Source organism: Ictidomys tridecemlineatus, chromosome 13 (assembly GCF_052094955.1).
Source record: "Ictidomys tridecemlineatus isolate mIctTri1 chromosome 13, mIctTri1.hap1, whole genome shotgun sequence".
Lineage (NCBI taxonomy): Eukaryota > Metazoa > Chordata > Mammalia > Rodentia > Sciuridae > Ictidomys > Ictidomys tridecemlineatus.
The window spans coordinates 55,679,292-55,697,121 of record NC_135489.1 but is presented as its reverse complement, the minus strand read 5'-3'; the positions used below and the strand labels follow the sequence as shown (position 1 = coordinate 55,697,121).

Genomic DNA, 17,830 nt, shown 5'->3' with positions numbered 1-17,830 from the left:
ATACATAAAAAATATAGGCAATCTTCCAGACATGAAAATATGTAATAACACACCTTAGGTTTTCCATGAGACTATATTTGAAATGATGAGTGTCAAAATATATCTTTGGAATATGATTAAAATAACCACAACTTTAAATTTATAAATAGCATGAGATATATTTTTGACACACCCTTACCTGAAATTATAAACTATTTCTTTTGTAAACAAATCCACCTCTATACTTTCTCTATAAAGGTTTTTTCAACAGTTGTTTCAGGAAAACACTGAAATATTTCTGCACTTAAGATGTTGCTTAGGAAAGTGGTTCAATATCTGAAAACGCAATTAAGCTATCACACTGTCAGCAATATGTGGCAAAACACACTGGATGTGTGAATTTTTAAATTTCAAACATTTTTATTGCACACTACTAATAAAGTTATTAAATCTTTTCAGTGTTTAGATGGAATGGCCTCCTGTACTGCAAAAAGAATTTTTAGTATAAAGAAGGGGAAAATATCTCATTATAAAAGTGGTGAAACATTATGCTGTGCTGTAAAGGGAGAACTACAGAATATATCCTTTAGAACTTTATAAAATAGCACAAAACGGTGTTTTTTTTTTGCCTGGAGGGAGATTATCCCCCAAGGTTTCCTACTATACTATGATTTTATGAAATAGGAATGACAATGTTAGGCAGTGAATATTAAAGTATGTTTCCCTATTTTCCCCAAAGAGGTTATTTGGATAGAGTCTGTTGCTGTGTAAATGTTTGCAAATGACTCATAAAATATGAGTTGGGAATACTTAGTCAGTCAGGTCATCTGACTGCCTAATCATCCTTTGGTGAATTGAAAAACAAATTACAATATTGATGAAATCTAGCTGATGGAAGAAAATGATCCAAATCACCATCTAATTCAATCTATTGTGGAAACAGCAAACTTGTCAGGTTTCCATATTTACTAGTGTGTCATTTATATAATTATTTAACTATGTGAATCAGCCTGATGAGAAATAGTTCATTGTTTTCACAGCAGATTGGGCAGTGACTCAATTCTGATAAAGGGGAGGTCAGAAGCTTAAACTACACAAGTATAATTGGCCAGAGTTTCTGCTGTGTGAAAAACCATGAGACAAAGTGAAAGAAACACTGGGGTAGGAGCCATAATGCTTGAGATCGAGCTGTGACCCACAGATTATTAGCTGAGTGACCCTAGTAAGTCCACTCATCTCCAAATACACACATTGTCTTCATCTTAAAAATAAGAGTCGAACTACTTGTCTCCTTTTTTATACTGGTGGTAAAGAAATAAATGAGAACACATGTATGAAAGTGATTTTAAAATTTTCCACTATAATGTTAAACACAAAGCATTATAAATTAAGCACCTTGGGACTAGATTTACTTTTTCAGACCGTAAGGGTAAGTGGAATGCAATAATGCAATATTTCACAAGTCCTGTTCTCAAGCACAGGCAATGGGCTGCAGATCTAAGATCCTGGATGGATACCTGGTTCAAGGGCTTTGTAATACTATTATAACTGAAAGCAGCCTATAAAACATATTAACTATAATTTCATTTTCTACTAACTTACTCCTATAAATAAAGGTATTCATTAGGTTCAATATAATACACAGAAGGTTTTAAAAGCAAAAAAAAAAGATTCTCAAAAGTAGACCTAAAAGCCCCATAACAATAAGTTATAAATGAGTTCAGTAGCTTGCACATAACATGCAAAGGATAAACATTTGTTAATACTAAATGCAAAAGTCATGTATCTTCATGGAGCAAAAATGCAATGAAGATTTTGATGTACATGCCTATCCATGGCATATTCAAACTCTTTCCTGACATTTAAACAATAATAAAATGATAATTTTATCCAATAACACTTATCCAGCATGAACTGGTGTAATATAATGCCACAGACTCAGTGATGCCTTCTTCTCAATATTTCTTTGTTAAATCACACAGGACCTCATGAATACCCTGATGGTCTGAAAGAGTATATTGAACTATAATGGTTAATTTATAGTGATTCATTTTAATAAGGCATTTTATATTTCCCAAAGCATTTTCTTATGCACTTCTATATGTAATGTTTATCATATGAAATGATAAGAGATTACTGCTCATATCCAAGAACTCACATCTGCGCCTTCTTTAGGAAGTGTTGCATGGGCAGTACATGGTGACTCACCCTATCTATAGCTCATCCTTGATCACATTTCTCAGAATTTTAACCAGGCCTGGGAAATAGAAGTTCTGTAATAAGACCACCTGGCTACTGGGACTCAAGCATCATCAGTGAAAAAAGCTCATATAGACTTGATTTTCTAGGGCTATTATAGTTAGATCTCTGCTGAAAATAGCAGGTGTGCCCTGATGGCACACACCTGTCATCCCAGCTATTTGGGAGGTGAGGAATAAAGATCACTTGGACTCAGGAGTTTGGGGCCAGACTAGGCAACACAGCAAGACCTCATCTCATCAAAGAAGGGCATAAATATTTTACTCTCTTGTATATGAAGACTCTCAAAATATAGTTTTACTAGGTAGGGTGAACAATGATCTAAACAGGTATGATGTGTATAGACATCATATAAAATTAATATTTTAGAACAATTTTTACAAAGATAAGCATTGAAAACTGCTTGGAACATGGCAGTATGAATTGTAATTGTAAAAAGTATGTACATAAAATAGTGTTAACTGCCATCAATACTTCAACACCTATATATATATATATATATATATATATATATATATATATATACATGCATGCATGCATATAGATATGATACATACACCCAGAGACATGCACATACTTATATAAATGAAGTTATATTTCAAAAATCTTTGAAAGATAGTCCAAAGTAAATTTTAAGAGACATAAGCCAGAAGATATTCCCACAATTTCAACCTACCTTTTGTGGCCACTCGGACACAGTCAATTTTAGTTTCCTGTATTAAATAAAGAGGGGTGAAATTATTATTTATATTTTATTTAAAACAACAGAATTATCTATAATTTGAGTTGAATAACACTGATAAAGAAAGATTTCATTGTTCCACTTAGTTCACTCTCTGAACAATGTTCATGTACGTTTTCTGGCTCCAGTGTAGATGGTCTTGGGGAATGCTGTACCCCATGAGGAAGGAGGAGTTAAACATAAATGATCTCTACCTGGTGGATGCTGAATGTTTCCCCAAACCCATCCTTGTTCCCTGTGCAAAGAGCAATGGAAGGATTCTACATCCCAGATTTTTTCGTTCACTGGCAAAAATTCAGTGTCCAGTGATACCCAGACCTGTGCCATGAGAGATGGAATTGATGGAAGAATCTGGAAAATGTTCCCTTTTGTGTAATGAGACTTAAAGATTTTATCAGAGCTCAGGTTGGTCTGAACAAGAAACGGGACAATTCAGATGTGAGACTCAATGATAGTTTTCATTTTGTTCCATCTCGTCTTCCTAAATCTGTTTTCTCTTAGAGAAAAAAAAAAGAAAACATTTAATTTAGCCATAGCTAATAGGAAGCATAAAGTCTTGTGGAATTAAAGAAATGGGACAGATTTTCAGAATATGCTGAAAAGACAGATGTTGTAGAACTCGAAAAACTTTAAATGAGCTGGATGTATGTGTTGTAGCTGTACTGTTTTCCTGTAAAATAGTAAGCTAAGCAAAATGTCTAGCCAACTTTTGGTAATAAGAAAATCTGAAAGTAAAAACTATCATTGTTGACTTTCCAAACCAAAAAAAGATGAATATATGAATATATTCATTTCTTGCCATAAATTTCTCTAGATGAAAATAACTTTAAAGGAGAAAAATTGTTAACAAGTAGAAGCACACAAATGCATGACTTCACCTATTTACTACTATCTTAATTAAGCTATGTTCACATTAATAACCCAAAATAGCACTGTTGAACAATCATCTATAAAACTTACCCCATTGGCTCTACTAGCAGCTTGGAAATAAATTCGGTAGCTTTTATGGGGGAGGAGGGGAGTGTTCCAGTATCCATTGTATGTCTTGTTGTCACCAATAGTAAAAGGCTGAGCAGCTTGGAGGCTATCTGCCGGAAATTCTGCAGCAAAGTAGTATTGTGAGTTCAGGATAGAAGCATTCTGGAAGTGAATTGGCACTGGGTAGCACTTCAAGACCTCTGTTGTCTTTTTAGTTCTTCGAGGACGTTCTTCCTCAACAACTATTTGATAGACACTAGAGGAAAAAAAGGAAGAATCATAAGTGATCCCCTCTGCCTTCAACTGCAGGGAACCACACAGAAGATCTAAAATAAGGAACACAGTGAACACAGTCAAGTGCTTGGTACAGGAGGGCCACTCACTTGATGCTTGCTCATCAAAAGAGAGAAGGAGAGTGTTTATACTCTCCCTCAAAATTCTCTCACCCAAAATATTCCTAAATAATTTACCGAGAGAAACAAAACTTACCACAATTTAAAACATTTAGAAACTGCTGTTTGTAAGCAGAAGACTAACATAATCCTTTTCTCAAAAAGACCTGAAGATAATTTGTAATCTTCTTGATAATGAAATTATATTAACAGTAGGTTTGTAAGAAAGGCAATGCATTATTCTCTTCAGTGGCATCAGTATGACCACAGGTGAAGTTTTAACAAGTCACAAAAGAAACGTGCAGTGATTTATCTTAATTAATGTTTATGGCTCCCATCTTTTCTTACATCCCTTTGCCTTTGACCATATTCAGTCAGTGGAAAGCAATGATATGAGAAAAACGGAGATGAGGGACTGAAATTTGAAAAGCCAATCTTTGTACTTCCGTGTGACTTGAAAGAGTCTCACACACATCCTGCCTGTTGAGAGAAAGGGTTTCCCTCCAGAGGGATGGGCTGGCTGAGAAATCAAAGCTAAGAAAATAGTACTACAAAATAACCACAGGACACAGAAATACAGTTTCAGACTGGGAGCAGTGAAGGGATAAGCTGACCAGTCAGGTGTAGCCTCTAACAAAGACCGAGCCCATGCCTGCTTTATTTATATCCATACAGTTCAAAGAGGATTGGTAGGTATAAGGTTTCAGTGGCAGGAGTCTTGTCTCCTAGGTCCTTGCTTCTTCACAAAGAATAACAGGATATAGGTGGGCATAGGACCAGTGTTGGATGGACCTTTTGGCTACGTAAGAGCTCTCATGTATGGGGCCATCTCACCAGCAGAAGAGCTGTTGTGAGTTTCGAGATACTAGATCTTCCCACTCAAAGGCTTCAATGCCAATCTGGTCCATGCACAATTCATGGGAGGATTCCCACAGAAGAGAAAACCATGAAAGAAGCTACTTGAATCACATATAAAGAAGGGATGAGAAAGTGCCATTCAGCAATAACTGCAAAGATGATGTGCCCCCTGAAGAGTAGAACCCTGGTTCCTACACTGGTTCCCTACAACAATGGTGCCATTCAAAAGTTTCTGAGCACAGCTGACCATTAATGATAAAAGAGAAGCTTAGGAGTGGGAGCCCATCCCCACCTCCCTGGGGAAGGCCTCTTCATGGCTCTCGTTAATGTGAACTCAGAATCTGCATTCAGGCAAACATTTACTCTTTTGAGTACAACCACTTAGTGCAAAATGAATCAAAAAGTGAGTTTTGCCATTCAATTTATAATTCTAACTACAATTCAACATCACAGTGGTTTCTCAGCGCACAGGTAGTCCAACAGGTTTACAGTGTGAGAAAAAAGTGAATTTTGACATTTCAACCAGTGAAGGAAGGAAAGAAGGAAAAAAGGGATTTGCTACTGGGCTTAGTTATGTAAGAGACTCCACCAAATCTGGTAGATTCTTCCCTGCATAAGAGACTCAACATGAAAGAAAGTATTTAGAGAGCTTCTTCCCAGATAGAGGACAAAGGATTCATAAAGAGGTAAGGCAGACTTTGATTTCTCTCATCCTTCTTGACTTCTTACATCTACAAATACTTGGATGTGGTAATTTAAAGATTTATTTACAAAGACCTTGACATATCTCCTTCAAGAGGTGGGCTACACTATATTTAATGACTCACATGTAGCCAACAGAATGTGGCAGAAGGGTCACTATACATATAATGCATCTTCACCTTAGTTCCTTTGGGAGCCTGCCTTGAAGAAGCCAATCAAGTAAATGGTCCCACAGCATGAATCTGCCAAGCTGGAGGGGGGGACACTGCTTGGCAGTCCCAAGGACTCCAAGCTCACAGGAAGCATATCTGGAAGCCATGTGTGTGAGTGGCCTCAGAAGGTCACCAGCCAAGCCAGCAGATGACTGAAGTGCTGAGAGACCCTGAGCAGAAGCTGTCCAGCCAACTTTCTGCTGGCCCACACCATCATGGCAAGATAAAAAGTTTGTTTTGAGCTGCTAAATTTAGGGTAGTTTGATACAGCAGCAAAAACAGTAAATAGTCCTCCCTTATCTGTGGTTTTGCTTTCTGTGGTTTCGGTTACCCTCAACCCCAAAATATTAAATTTTTTTGCCTTCCGTGGTTTCACTCAACCACAATCCAAAAATACTAATATTTGTCTTGATTGTTTCAAGAGTGACAGACCTTTAAAAAATAAACAAAACACTTTTAATAAAAGAAAAAAATCAGAATGGTACTTTGTGATGCATTAAATCATATGAAATTAAAATTTCAATGTCTATAAGTAAAGTTTTATTAGCATACAAAAAAGAGACAATGAATCAAAATACATTTTTCTGTCATATATACCTAATTAAAATAAATCACAAAAAACCAAAATAGAGACTTCGTTCATTTAATTACTATGGTTTACTGTTATAATTGTTCTATATGCTTATTAGTTATTGCTCTTAATCTCTTAGTGTGCCCAATTTATAAATTTACCTTTATATAAATATGTGTGTATAAAAACAACAGTGCATATAGGGTTTGGTACTAACTGTGACTTCAGGCATCCATATGGGGTCTTGGATTGTATCTGCTGCAGAAGGGGGAGAGGCTATAGTACAAATCTGCATTTTAGGTCTCAAAATAATAGCAGGAGTAAGGGTTGAGGTCAAAGTAACAAACAGAATGTCACCTGCTTAGTAGTACAATCACAGATGACAGTTATGGAAGGAATTTACTCAAAATGTCATTAAAACAGCACCGAGAAGCATGAACATTTTCTTGAAATGGCTTTTGTATGAATGAGTCAGTGCATGGGTCCAGGCACTAACTCTAATTCTGCAAACACCCGGGGTTTTTAATTGATTTTTGAGATTTCTTATTTTTTCCTACAAAATGAGAATACTGGTTGGCTCTCTAATGTGCATTTTATAAATCCAAAATTTGTATTCACTGTATAAGAATTGCTCTCACAAACTGAATAACCCATAAGAATAATTACTTGCTTTGCAAAGAAATTTCCAATTTGATAAAATAATTTTTAACAATAGCTTCCTTCAAAGACTCAGTTTCTCCATTCATTTGCTACATGATTTTCAAAATTTCTATTTAAAAACAACTTTTCAGATACTCCTATGCAAGACAATGCAGAAAAATAAAGATAACATGAAGACAAAAAAAATCAGAAATTATTCTGTCTAGCACCAGGCCATGTACATGTAACTTTTATTTTTTTCCAATTTACTGAGGTGAAGACCAACGTCCTGAGGTGAAGTGCTATTCTACTGAAATGGAAGGGAAGCCCAGTTGACATCATGTTCTAAATAACTGGGCCAAGTGATGCTTTCCTTCTTCACAAGTACTATTTAAGGCACTGATGTGAGCCGTCTGCCTTGCAGATGCAACCGATATATAAGCTGATCTCTACTTTCCATAATCACTTCATTTTAAGTTTTGTGTAAAGAGTCTTTCACTTTTATGATTTCAAGGGAGCTATAGATGGTAATGTTACCTTTGACCTCATTCCCTTCTGCGATATGCATCTGTGGTATAAATCACTTTCAGGGAAGGAGATATTTCTAGAGTGCCAGTGACTGCACCTTCTGGAATCTCTTCACTTTTCCCACCATGCAAGGGCACCCTCTGATTCTAAAAATCAACACAGCTACTTTTGGACTTTTCAAGCCCCAGAATTTGGACACAAACCTCTGCATCTTTCTTCTTCCCTTTTGGCTGGGCTCAAGTGTGCTTTTGAAATGCTGTTCTCCCCAGAAAGATGGACACTTGGACAATCTCAGCAGGAAACCACTCTCATAAAATGCAGAGACCCTCCTTGACCCCTCTTCCAGTGGCTTCCAATCATTTCCTCGCTTTGAGATGTTCTTACTCCGTTCCAAATTCACAAAAACGTGGTTTTTTTTTTTTTGGTGAAGACTGATAGACATTGGTATCATTTTATAATTATTTTCAAAAGTCTTGTAAGCATCTAGGGGACGAGGGCTATGATTTATTCATTTTTTCTTTTTTTTTGATTTTTTAAATTGATTTTATTTTTTTAAATACACTACAGAAGAATGTATTACAATTCTTATTACACATATAGACCACAATTTTTCATATCTTTGTATAAAGTATCTTCACACCAATTCATGTCTTTATTCATAACTTGTTTTTTTGCATTATAATTCTTACTACACATATATCCCACAATTTTTCATATCTCTGTTTTTATATAAAGTAGGTTGACACCCAATTTGTACCTTCATACATGTACTTTGGGTAATGATTTATTTATTTTTGTTTCTCGTGATTCTTGGAATGAAGTGAGCCATGAAGCGCATATATTTGAAATCATAATATAATCCAAAAGTCATGTCTATTTTGTTTTTGGGGTACATTACACATTATATGTGCTGGTAAGGGGGAAGCCAACTGCTTTTTTCAAGTATGTTTGCATTACTAAAATTTAACATTAAATCTATTCTTTAGTTATTTCCTGAATACAAGAGCTAAAAGAACAAAGTTTTGAGATAAGAGGGTGCCGGTCAGAATTTAACTTTGTCCTGAATGACCCACAACAAATGGAAATCAAAGGCTGCATCTCTCCCTCCTCTACCCCTTCTCTCAACTCCATCTCTCACTTCTCATTCCTCTCTTCTCCAATCTTGCTACTATGTGTGTGTTCACTTACTTATTAATTTAATAAATATTTTTGAGTGCCTAATCAATGCCAGGTAATGCCTGAATGTAATTCAAACTATACAATCTGTTGTTCCCTAATGAGACATTTCTTTATGAAACAAAATTTTCTTCTGTAACTTATGTACCATTTAAGAGAATATGGATGAAGAAGTTTTTTTTTTTTTCCTCAGAAGCAATTTGATGAGGATTAGGTGACAATCAGAGAATGAAATGATCATTTAATGGGCCTCCCTTTTTTCCAGCTGGTATTAGTTATATTATACACTCTACTCCAGACATATTACTTTTTAAATGGTTACCATCTACTCATCTCCAGATATATTAAAGAAAGAACTAGGTTGACTGGAGCAATTTCAAACCCCAAATGTCTTTTCATCCTTGCTCCACAAGACAAATTAGATTTGCAAGCATCCAGACCTCAAATCTATTTGCTCTTTAATAATTTAAGCACTGAAAGGTCAAGCAGCTCTTTTCTATTCCCCTTTATCAAAGTCCAAGTGCTAATGAAAAATAGCTAAATCCTCTCTGCTGCCCAACTGCCATACATTGCTGTCTCCCTGATGGAAATTAGCATGTTATTAGCACCCAGGTCAATGGTACCTTGACTGAACTGTATGACTAGTGTGTTTTTCATCTGTACAAATAATTACACCATTACACTAATCAATTTCATAAAATCTTCCCATCACAATCACAATCTCAAAACTAGCTTTGAAAATCTTACTGTCTGGTTTTTCTAAAAATATTTAAAAAAGCAAATTCTCAAGATAGAAAACTGATCAGAAGTTTCTAGCTTAGTGAGCTGAATTAAAATTCTATTATCCCTTTAATATATTACTAAGGCTCCTTTTGTTTATTAAAATTGCACCATTTCTAATGCTGGTCTAACAATATTCTGGAATTTAAAGTAACATAATATCTTCCCACTGCTTTTGCAATATTAAAGTACAACCCTTAGTAAAGATGAATCTGCCAAAAATGTAACATTACTTCTATCAGAACTTGCCAATGGAATGAAATTTAATTTAAAATTTAATTTATGCTAGGCTTTTCTACAACAAAACTCTAAGGCCTTTACAAGGAGAATAAGAAATCTGCATTTATATAGAATAGCACATGAAGTATAACCTAGAAAAGAACATCTGAACATCTTTCATGTACTTTTTTAAACTTGAAAGTTCAAATGTGATAAAATGTTTTCAGTTTTTTCCTGACTTTGAGGTCTTTGAGAGGAAGCCTCTTTGAGAGGAAGTAGAACTGAAATTATTAAGATATTTTTCTAATTCCTTGCAAGATAAAAACATTAGTTAAGTTCATATTTCTTATCCATTTATTCTATTTCTTATTAACATAAAATATTAGAGGATTACCAAACTGATTAACAGAAGAAGGGACAAGGAGAAAAGGAGAAATGTAATGATTCTTCCATTGCTGCTTTTGCTATTCATTTACAATATTCACTTATCATCATTTCAGGATTTAAAAAAAATACTTATTTTTTAGTTGTAGTTGACACAATACATTTATTTAATTTATTTTTATGTAGTGCTGAGGATTGAACCCAGGGCCTGGCATGTGCTAGGTGAGTAGGCTACTGCTGAGCCACAACCCCAACACATTTCAGGGACTTTTAATATTGCTCATTTCGTGGGGACTAAAAATGACTTATGTTTTATTTTGCAATTTTTTGAATCAATCCATAGAAATGAGTGCTGATAATCTTTCTGAAGACTAATTTGTAGGAGACATGAGAAAATCAAAATATTAATTACACGCAAACTAAACATATAACTAAAGTGTCTCACCATGTAACCACACAGAATTTCTGCTTGCTGTTTATTGTTCAGATGTAGCCCTTTCCTAAATCTGTCAACACTTACTGAAATGGTACTCAAATACACCAAACAACCTGGCAATATTTAACTAAGTTTTAAGAAGTATGTCACTAGTTTAAAATCAGATAAGAATTTAATATGCTGTCATCATGGCTAGGATCCCTTAGAGTTCTGCATGAAGCACTGGTGCTGAGAGCAGTTGACCTAACAATGCCCTGGTCATTAAATTATGAATGAAAACTGGTAACTAGTGTTACACAGACTTTGGTAACACATTGCCAGCTTGAACAGACCTGTGGGGTTGAAGAGTTTATATGAGCAACTTTAATTTCTCTTTGTCCTGCTGTGATCCTAAGGCTGGCCATAAATTGCTGTGGAAGGGTTTCAGACCACCACAAGCATATTTTATGTTCTCTCAGCCATAACTCATAACAAGGAGCTTTTCTGGCATCAGTAACTCGCTACTGTTCTGGATGTGTGTACGTGTGCACATGTGCACATGCAAGCATGCAGTTTAATACCCTGCTGCTCTGCTAGTTAGTGATAAAATCTGCTATAATAAAATATTAATTACAGCTGAAAGGTTGGGTGAGAAATATGAACTCAATTACAGTCCCATATTGTGAACAAAGGGCAGGAAAAAAAATCCTATAGTTATAGAGGTTTGAGGTAGTGGTGGGGAAACTAGCACATTAGACTCAGGCTGAGAAGCTCTGCAAAAGGCCACTGCCTGTCATTAATCTTCACAACACGCACTACATTTTGAGTAAATTAGTCCTAGATAGAACATCTTTAAGAAGGATTTCTCCTGCTTTGAACAATGAAGACATTATCCTCTGCACTTCCTATTTCACCTGTTTATCATAATTTAGCCATATAATTTCATAACAAACATATGTTTATGAAAATTATAGTTTAAGGTCAGTTACTAATATAAAAGTATTTCCCATTATTAGCCCTAATGATTGGAATGAAAATAGAAATAGAATAAAATCAATAAAATCAAAACCATACCAAATAAAGATTAAGGACATCCTTAATATAAGAATCCTTTCAGAAAGTTCTAGACTGTAGAATATTTTGGATTATTGGATTAGAGATGCTCAACTAACAACGTCTATATAAATATTCCTAAATGTAACAAAATCCAAAATCTGAAATATTAGGGTGCTAAATATTTTGGATATGGGATGTTCAACTTGTATCTTTTTTGGGTTCCTTTTAGTTATACATGACAACAGATTTCATTTTGATATAATTGTACAAGCACAGAATATGTTTGTCTAGTTAGGAGTTCATTCTACAATGATGATAAAATTCACTATGGTGTACTTAAATACGTACATAGGAAAATTATTTGGGATTCATTCCACTCTTTCTTTTTCCTAACCCCTCTTCCTTCCCTTCATTTTCCTTTGTCTGATTATTCTTTATTCCAGTCAGAATGGTAATTATCAAGAATATAAGTAACAATAAATGTTGTCAAGGATGTGGGGAATAGGGTACACTCGTACATTGCTGGTAGGATTGCAAGTTGGTGCAACTACTCTGGAAAGCCCTTAAAAAAGTAGGAATAGAACCACCCTCAATAACCATTTGACCCAGTTATCCCACTCCTTGGTATGTATCAACTTGTATCTTTGCTCCTGTATGCTTGCTTTCTATCCATTGCAGAAAAAGCTTTACTGTTACAGGTCAGGTGAGCTAGAAAACAGATGTGACCATCAAAAGAATAGGTGCACCCAACAGGAACGCCACTGAGGGAGCACTGAAGTGAGATCCACCATCCACAGATGCCAGTTGCCAGAGGTGCCAATAAATCATCAGCTGCCATGGAGAGTCTGGGTCTGTCAAGCTCTTATGCTGTATGACTCTCAGCATAAGATGGAACAAATTGTGACATCAATAAATTAGAATAAAATGATCTTGTTTTCTCCATCCTGTCTTTCCAAGGTACCCACCACATATCAGGCCTTGTGCCAGGCACAGGGGAAAAATAAAAAGAGGTATCAGGCACAGCCTGCCTCTGTTCTTGAGAAGCCCATTCGAAGAATGTTAGAAATACCTCACACCAATGGAGAACTATTGTGACAAGGAGCCAGGAAGGGTTTGTACAAAGCACAAAGTTACAGGACCCACAGGGAGTGACAATCTACATAAAAATTTCTTTAGCATCTACTACACTTGGAGCATCTGGCTGGGACCTAGTACCCAATCACTGTCACATGCTGATGACACCTGGAAGCTGATTCTGTACTGCCCACATCACCAGTGTTCTCCTCAAATTGAAAACATAACAGAACACAGCATAGCACCATGAAGCACAGGTGCATTCCTAGCAATGCAGGAGGCTGTAGCAGGAGGATTGTTTGAGCCCAAGAGTTCAAGACCAGCTGGGGCAATCATAGCAAGACTCTGTCTCCAGGAACAAAAACCCCAAACACCATAGCAATGAACAAAATAGTTAGTGACTTCAGATTCCTAGCATATGTCCCTTCACTTAAATCACTTTCAAGAGCCCTTTGTCAGTAACACAGCTAATGGAAGGTAATGGCTGAGTCCAGCTGGTGGCATTCCCCAAGAGTTTCCCACTCTGACTTACCCTGAGTAACTCTAAGAATTTAAGAGTTTTCTTCCCTCAATATCCATACTGTCCAGCTCCTCAAAGAACAGTTTTGCATCCCAAACCCACCCACGAGCCTGAGGTGAAATACAGGCATCGAGGTATTTGGGGTGGGTAGGGAAATAAACTTGACGGTTTTGGATGATCTTTATGTCAGATCCCTTCTCTAAATAGTTGAAGGACAATTTATAACTACTCTTTCTACCTCTATAATCCCTCCTCACATTACAAGATCTGTAATTCCTCAATTTTGATATTTAATTGCATATCCATTTTCATCACTAAGGACACATCAAAATATTATATTAATATTTCACTGATTTGGGACTGGAGGGGCCATGCAAGAATTTGGCCCCAAGATTAATATGGAGCTTCCACGTGGCCTGTCTTCCCACCTTCCCGACAGGAGCCCTGGGCTGCTGACCCCAATATGGGGCCTGGGCTCACAGTGCACCTGGTCAGGAAGCCCTGGTTATAGAACTGGAGCTCTGATCTAATGCACAGAACCCTTCAGAGGAGACTGTGAAAAAAAGAGAGAGAGAGAGAGAAATAGGGGAAGGAAAGTTATGCAGCATATTTTCATGCACAAAAGCAAGTTTGAAATGGAGTTTGAGGGAAGTTAAATTAAGTTGCCTTGTATAAATGCTCTAATATCTCTACTCTATTATTATTATTATCTTTCCCCTGCCATTTTTACAGCTCCTTTCTAAGGGTGCTTGAGGAACAAACTTCATTTCCAAAATGAATTTTCAGAGATGACTGACACTGTCATCCAAGAAGCAACATTAATAAAAATGAACTTTGTTTCTTGGCAGTAAAAAATCCAGAGTCTTACTTTTTTAAACATAAAACTTACCTAAAAGAGGTGGAGGAAGATGAAGATGTCAGGGGGGTTTGGCACTTTCTGTTAACATACTGGGGCAAGTCAGCCACAGTAATAATGAAACAAGGTAATGCCAGATATAAAAACTAAAGTTTTACCACTGAGTGTCATTTTAATCTTTCTGACTAAGTATACCCTAATGCAAAAAGAAAATTTTTAGGTTAGAAATTAGAGTTACTTTCCTGAAACAATTTTAGCAAAGGTTGAAACCTTTCTATAAGGATTCAGAAGTGGGACAGAAGAGCATTTAGCCCAAATTGTTTAAGATGCTCATATGGTGCAAATTTCTTCAATAACTAAAAAGCACTAATTAAAAAGTTACTTTAAAGCATCTCAAAAGAACTGGTATTTTCTTTCTTGATCTTCTGAAGACAATTAAAAATGGTTAAAGGAAAAAAGAAAATCAATACCAACAATGAAGGACTGAAAAGTTTGATTAAAATAATCCAATCCCCCCCCCAAAAAAAATCAATTTTGTCTCACAATTAGTGCCTAAATACTTAGGAAGTTGTGTTGGCACTGAGGAGGAGGAGGAGGAGGAGGAAGGGTGAGAGGGGGAGGGGGAGGGGAGGAGGGGGAGGGGGGAGGAAGAGGAGGGGAGGAGGAGGGGGAGGAGGGGGACAAACACCACCACCAAAAACAAAACAAAACAAAAAAACAGCTTAAATATAACAATGAAGAAACTCTGATGCTGCTAAGAATTAAACCACAAGGATAAACCCTAAGAATTCCAATGATCATAATCTAGAAGCAAAGGTCCAATGTGGTTTCTAAATATTAGAAAAGATAGGAAAGATATTAACTCACAGTAAAGTCCTTCTTTTCTAAAGAAGTTGAGACCATATTGGTTCCAAAGAATCAGCAGGGAAGAGGTCTCCTGACCAAGAAAGGGTAGTGTAGACAACAGAACCAGAGAAGAGAAGGATCCATTTTGGAGGAGGAGGCAGGGTCCTGGGAGTTATGAGGCTTGTGGATCTGAGTACAGGACTCAGTGTTTCTCAGAAAGCTCCTGGCTTTGGGGTAAGAGTGGGCCAATCTCTTAACTTCCTAACCTCAGTTCCTTTAATTGCCTAAGTTCTTCTGCTGGCATATAAAGAGGAAGGCTACTCTGGATGACTAAAAATCACTATATAAAGGAGCAAGCAGAGGCCTGTCATGCCCTAGCTCCCCACCCTAAGTAACAATTATGATTCATTTTGTATTATCATAATTATTACTTATCTATCAAAAACTGCTAAGAAGAACATAATTGAGATTCAGGAAAAATTAAACTAGAACCCAGAAGGTGTCCCAAGACACGGGCAAGCTAAAGGGGTTACCATTTTATCTACACATTACACTTATCATTACTAGACAGGATAGCATTCACACTAAGACTGAACAAGCGGGCTAGGGATGTGGCTCAAGTGGTATGGCGCTTGCCTGGCATTCGTGCGGCCCGGGTTCGATCCTCAGCACCACATACAAACAAAGATGTTGTGTCTGCTGAAAACTAAAAAATAAATATTAAAAAATTCTCTCTCTCTCTTTTTTTTTTTTTAAAAAAAAGACTGAACAGACTCCAGCTGTATTAGAGGCTGTCCTGGCTGGATACATGTCAATGATTCTCCTGCTGCCCTTTCCTGTACACATTATTATTCCTTGCCTCTAATTAATGAGGATAATGAATCTTGAAAAGTTGCACAAACAGCCCCAAGTTCACAGGCAATAAGAGACAAGATTTGAAGCCAGGATTGTCCAACTCTGTGCTATGGTTGCATTTTTTTTTAAAGGTTCTTAAGATCTTTGCATCTTCCTTTGCTGAAAAGAGCTGTAGTTTGTAACTTCTCCAACTAATAATGCTCCTCTTATGGCCAGGATATTTGGATGGAACAACAGGTCTTCTACAAATCTGATGATTTCACAGAATGAATGAATAATATTAATGGCAACAGGCAATGCTTAGAAATTCTAAGCATATTAATAAAAGGAAGAAATAGACACTGATTAGTAATCTAGTCAACATGTTTTGAAGGCAAATCATGATATTACAGTTCAACTCTCTTACAACATCATATTGCAAAGAATTTCCACCTACATTAATCCTCCTTACCATGCTGTGATTGGAGAAGGATATATATTTGATGCAAAATTTTACAAATACACAATCAGACTCAAGAGAGTTTTCAGGGTGACCCAGGGCACACAATTAGTAAAGACATAGTGAGGAACAAGCCCAAAGTGTTCTTTGAAGGTGTGATGCCACATTTCTAAGACATTAAGTTGAATGAACTGCTTCATCTGAGAGACTGGACTTCACTTACTGTAAATGAAACTGGGATCATTTGTAGAGAACTCAAGGGACAATACTCTTGATCACAGTCAGCTACCTCCCACCCAAAGCCCCTGACTTGGAATAAGATGGGAAGTATCCATTTGAAAACAACCCACTATACATCTGGAAGCCACAGAGGCCCATTTACTGAGTCTCTGCCTCAGTGATCTGTCCCATATGCAAATCAAGTCCTATTTTTCCCCATTAAATAGCCTTCTAGAGTTTTATTTAAAAAAATAAAACAAACAAAAAGCACTATTGAGGTCTTGGCAGAGAACCAGGATTGGAAATACAGAAATAAAATCGCAGAGGGAAGTCCTTGTCCTGAAGGAGCTGGCTCAGCAGGGCCAACATCCCTGACCAACATCCCATCCAAGTCTAGGATGAGTTGGACTGGGAGAAAGGAGAACATGGACAGGCTAGGAGGCCAGGGAAGGCCCAAGAAAGCAGTCATCTGGGCCAAAACATGAGTGTAGTAGAAGTGAATGAGTGAGAGAGAGACAGACAGAGGAGGGAGAGTGTAACGTGTGTGTGTTGGGGGCAGGAGGCAGCAGAGGAGAGAGAAAAGGGAGGATTCCAGTTCAGAATAATCAAAATGGTTTAGAGAAACCTAGCATTTTTTTTTCAATACTGACAATTCATCCCAGGGGTGCTCTACCACTGAGCTATACCAGCTCTTTTTATTTTTTCATTTTGAGACAAGCTCTCCCTCAGTTTCCAAGGCTGACCTCAAATTTGGGATCCTCCTGCCTCATTTTTCCAATACGATGTGATTTCAGGCATGTGTCACAACTGGTTCCAGAATATTCTTATTACTAAATGTACATAGTAGTCCCCCACATGTGCAGTTTCACTTTCTGTGATTTCATTTACCAGCAATATGAAAATATTAAATGGAAAATTCCAGAAATAAACAATTTGTAAGTTTCAAATTACATGTTGTTCTGAGTAGTAAAATGAAATGTTGCACATTACTCAGCATGTGAACCATCCTTTGTCAGTGTGTCCATATTATATATGCTACCCAACCCTTAGTCACTCAGAAACTGTCCTAGTTATCAGATTGACTGTTGTAGTATCTCAGAGCTTATGACCAAGAAACACTAATAAGGCCTC

The 17,830-nt window shown here is 36.7% G+C and overlaps 1 protein-coding gene across 9 annotated transcripts in view; it reads right to left on the bottom strand.

Annotated features, from left to right (window-relative positions):
* Ptprm (protein tyrosine phosphatase receptor type M) overlaps positions 1 to 17,830 on the bottom strand; it is an 807,906-nt gene that overhangs the window by 277,437 nt on the left and 512,639 nt on the right. For all 9 annotated transcript variants that reach the window (XM_021734384.2, XM_078030368.1, XM_078030369.1 and 6 more), the window contains exons 12-13: positions 3,941 to 4,214; positions 2,915 to 2,951 (exon numbers count right to left, since the gene is read on the bottom strand). In XM_021734384.2, coding sequence (XP_021590059.1) covers positions 2,915 to 2,951; positions 3,941 to 4,214 — 311 coding nt within the window. The remainder of the gene's footprint in view (positions 1 to 2,914; positions 2,952 to 3,940; positions 4,215 to 17,830) is intronic.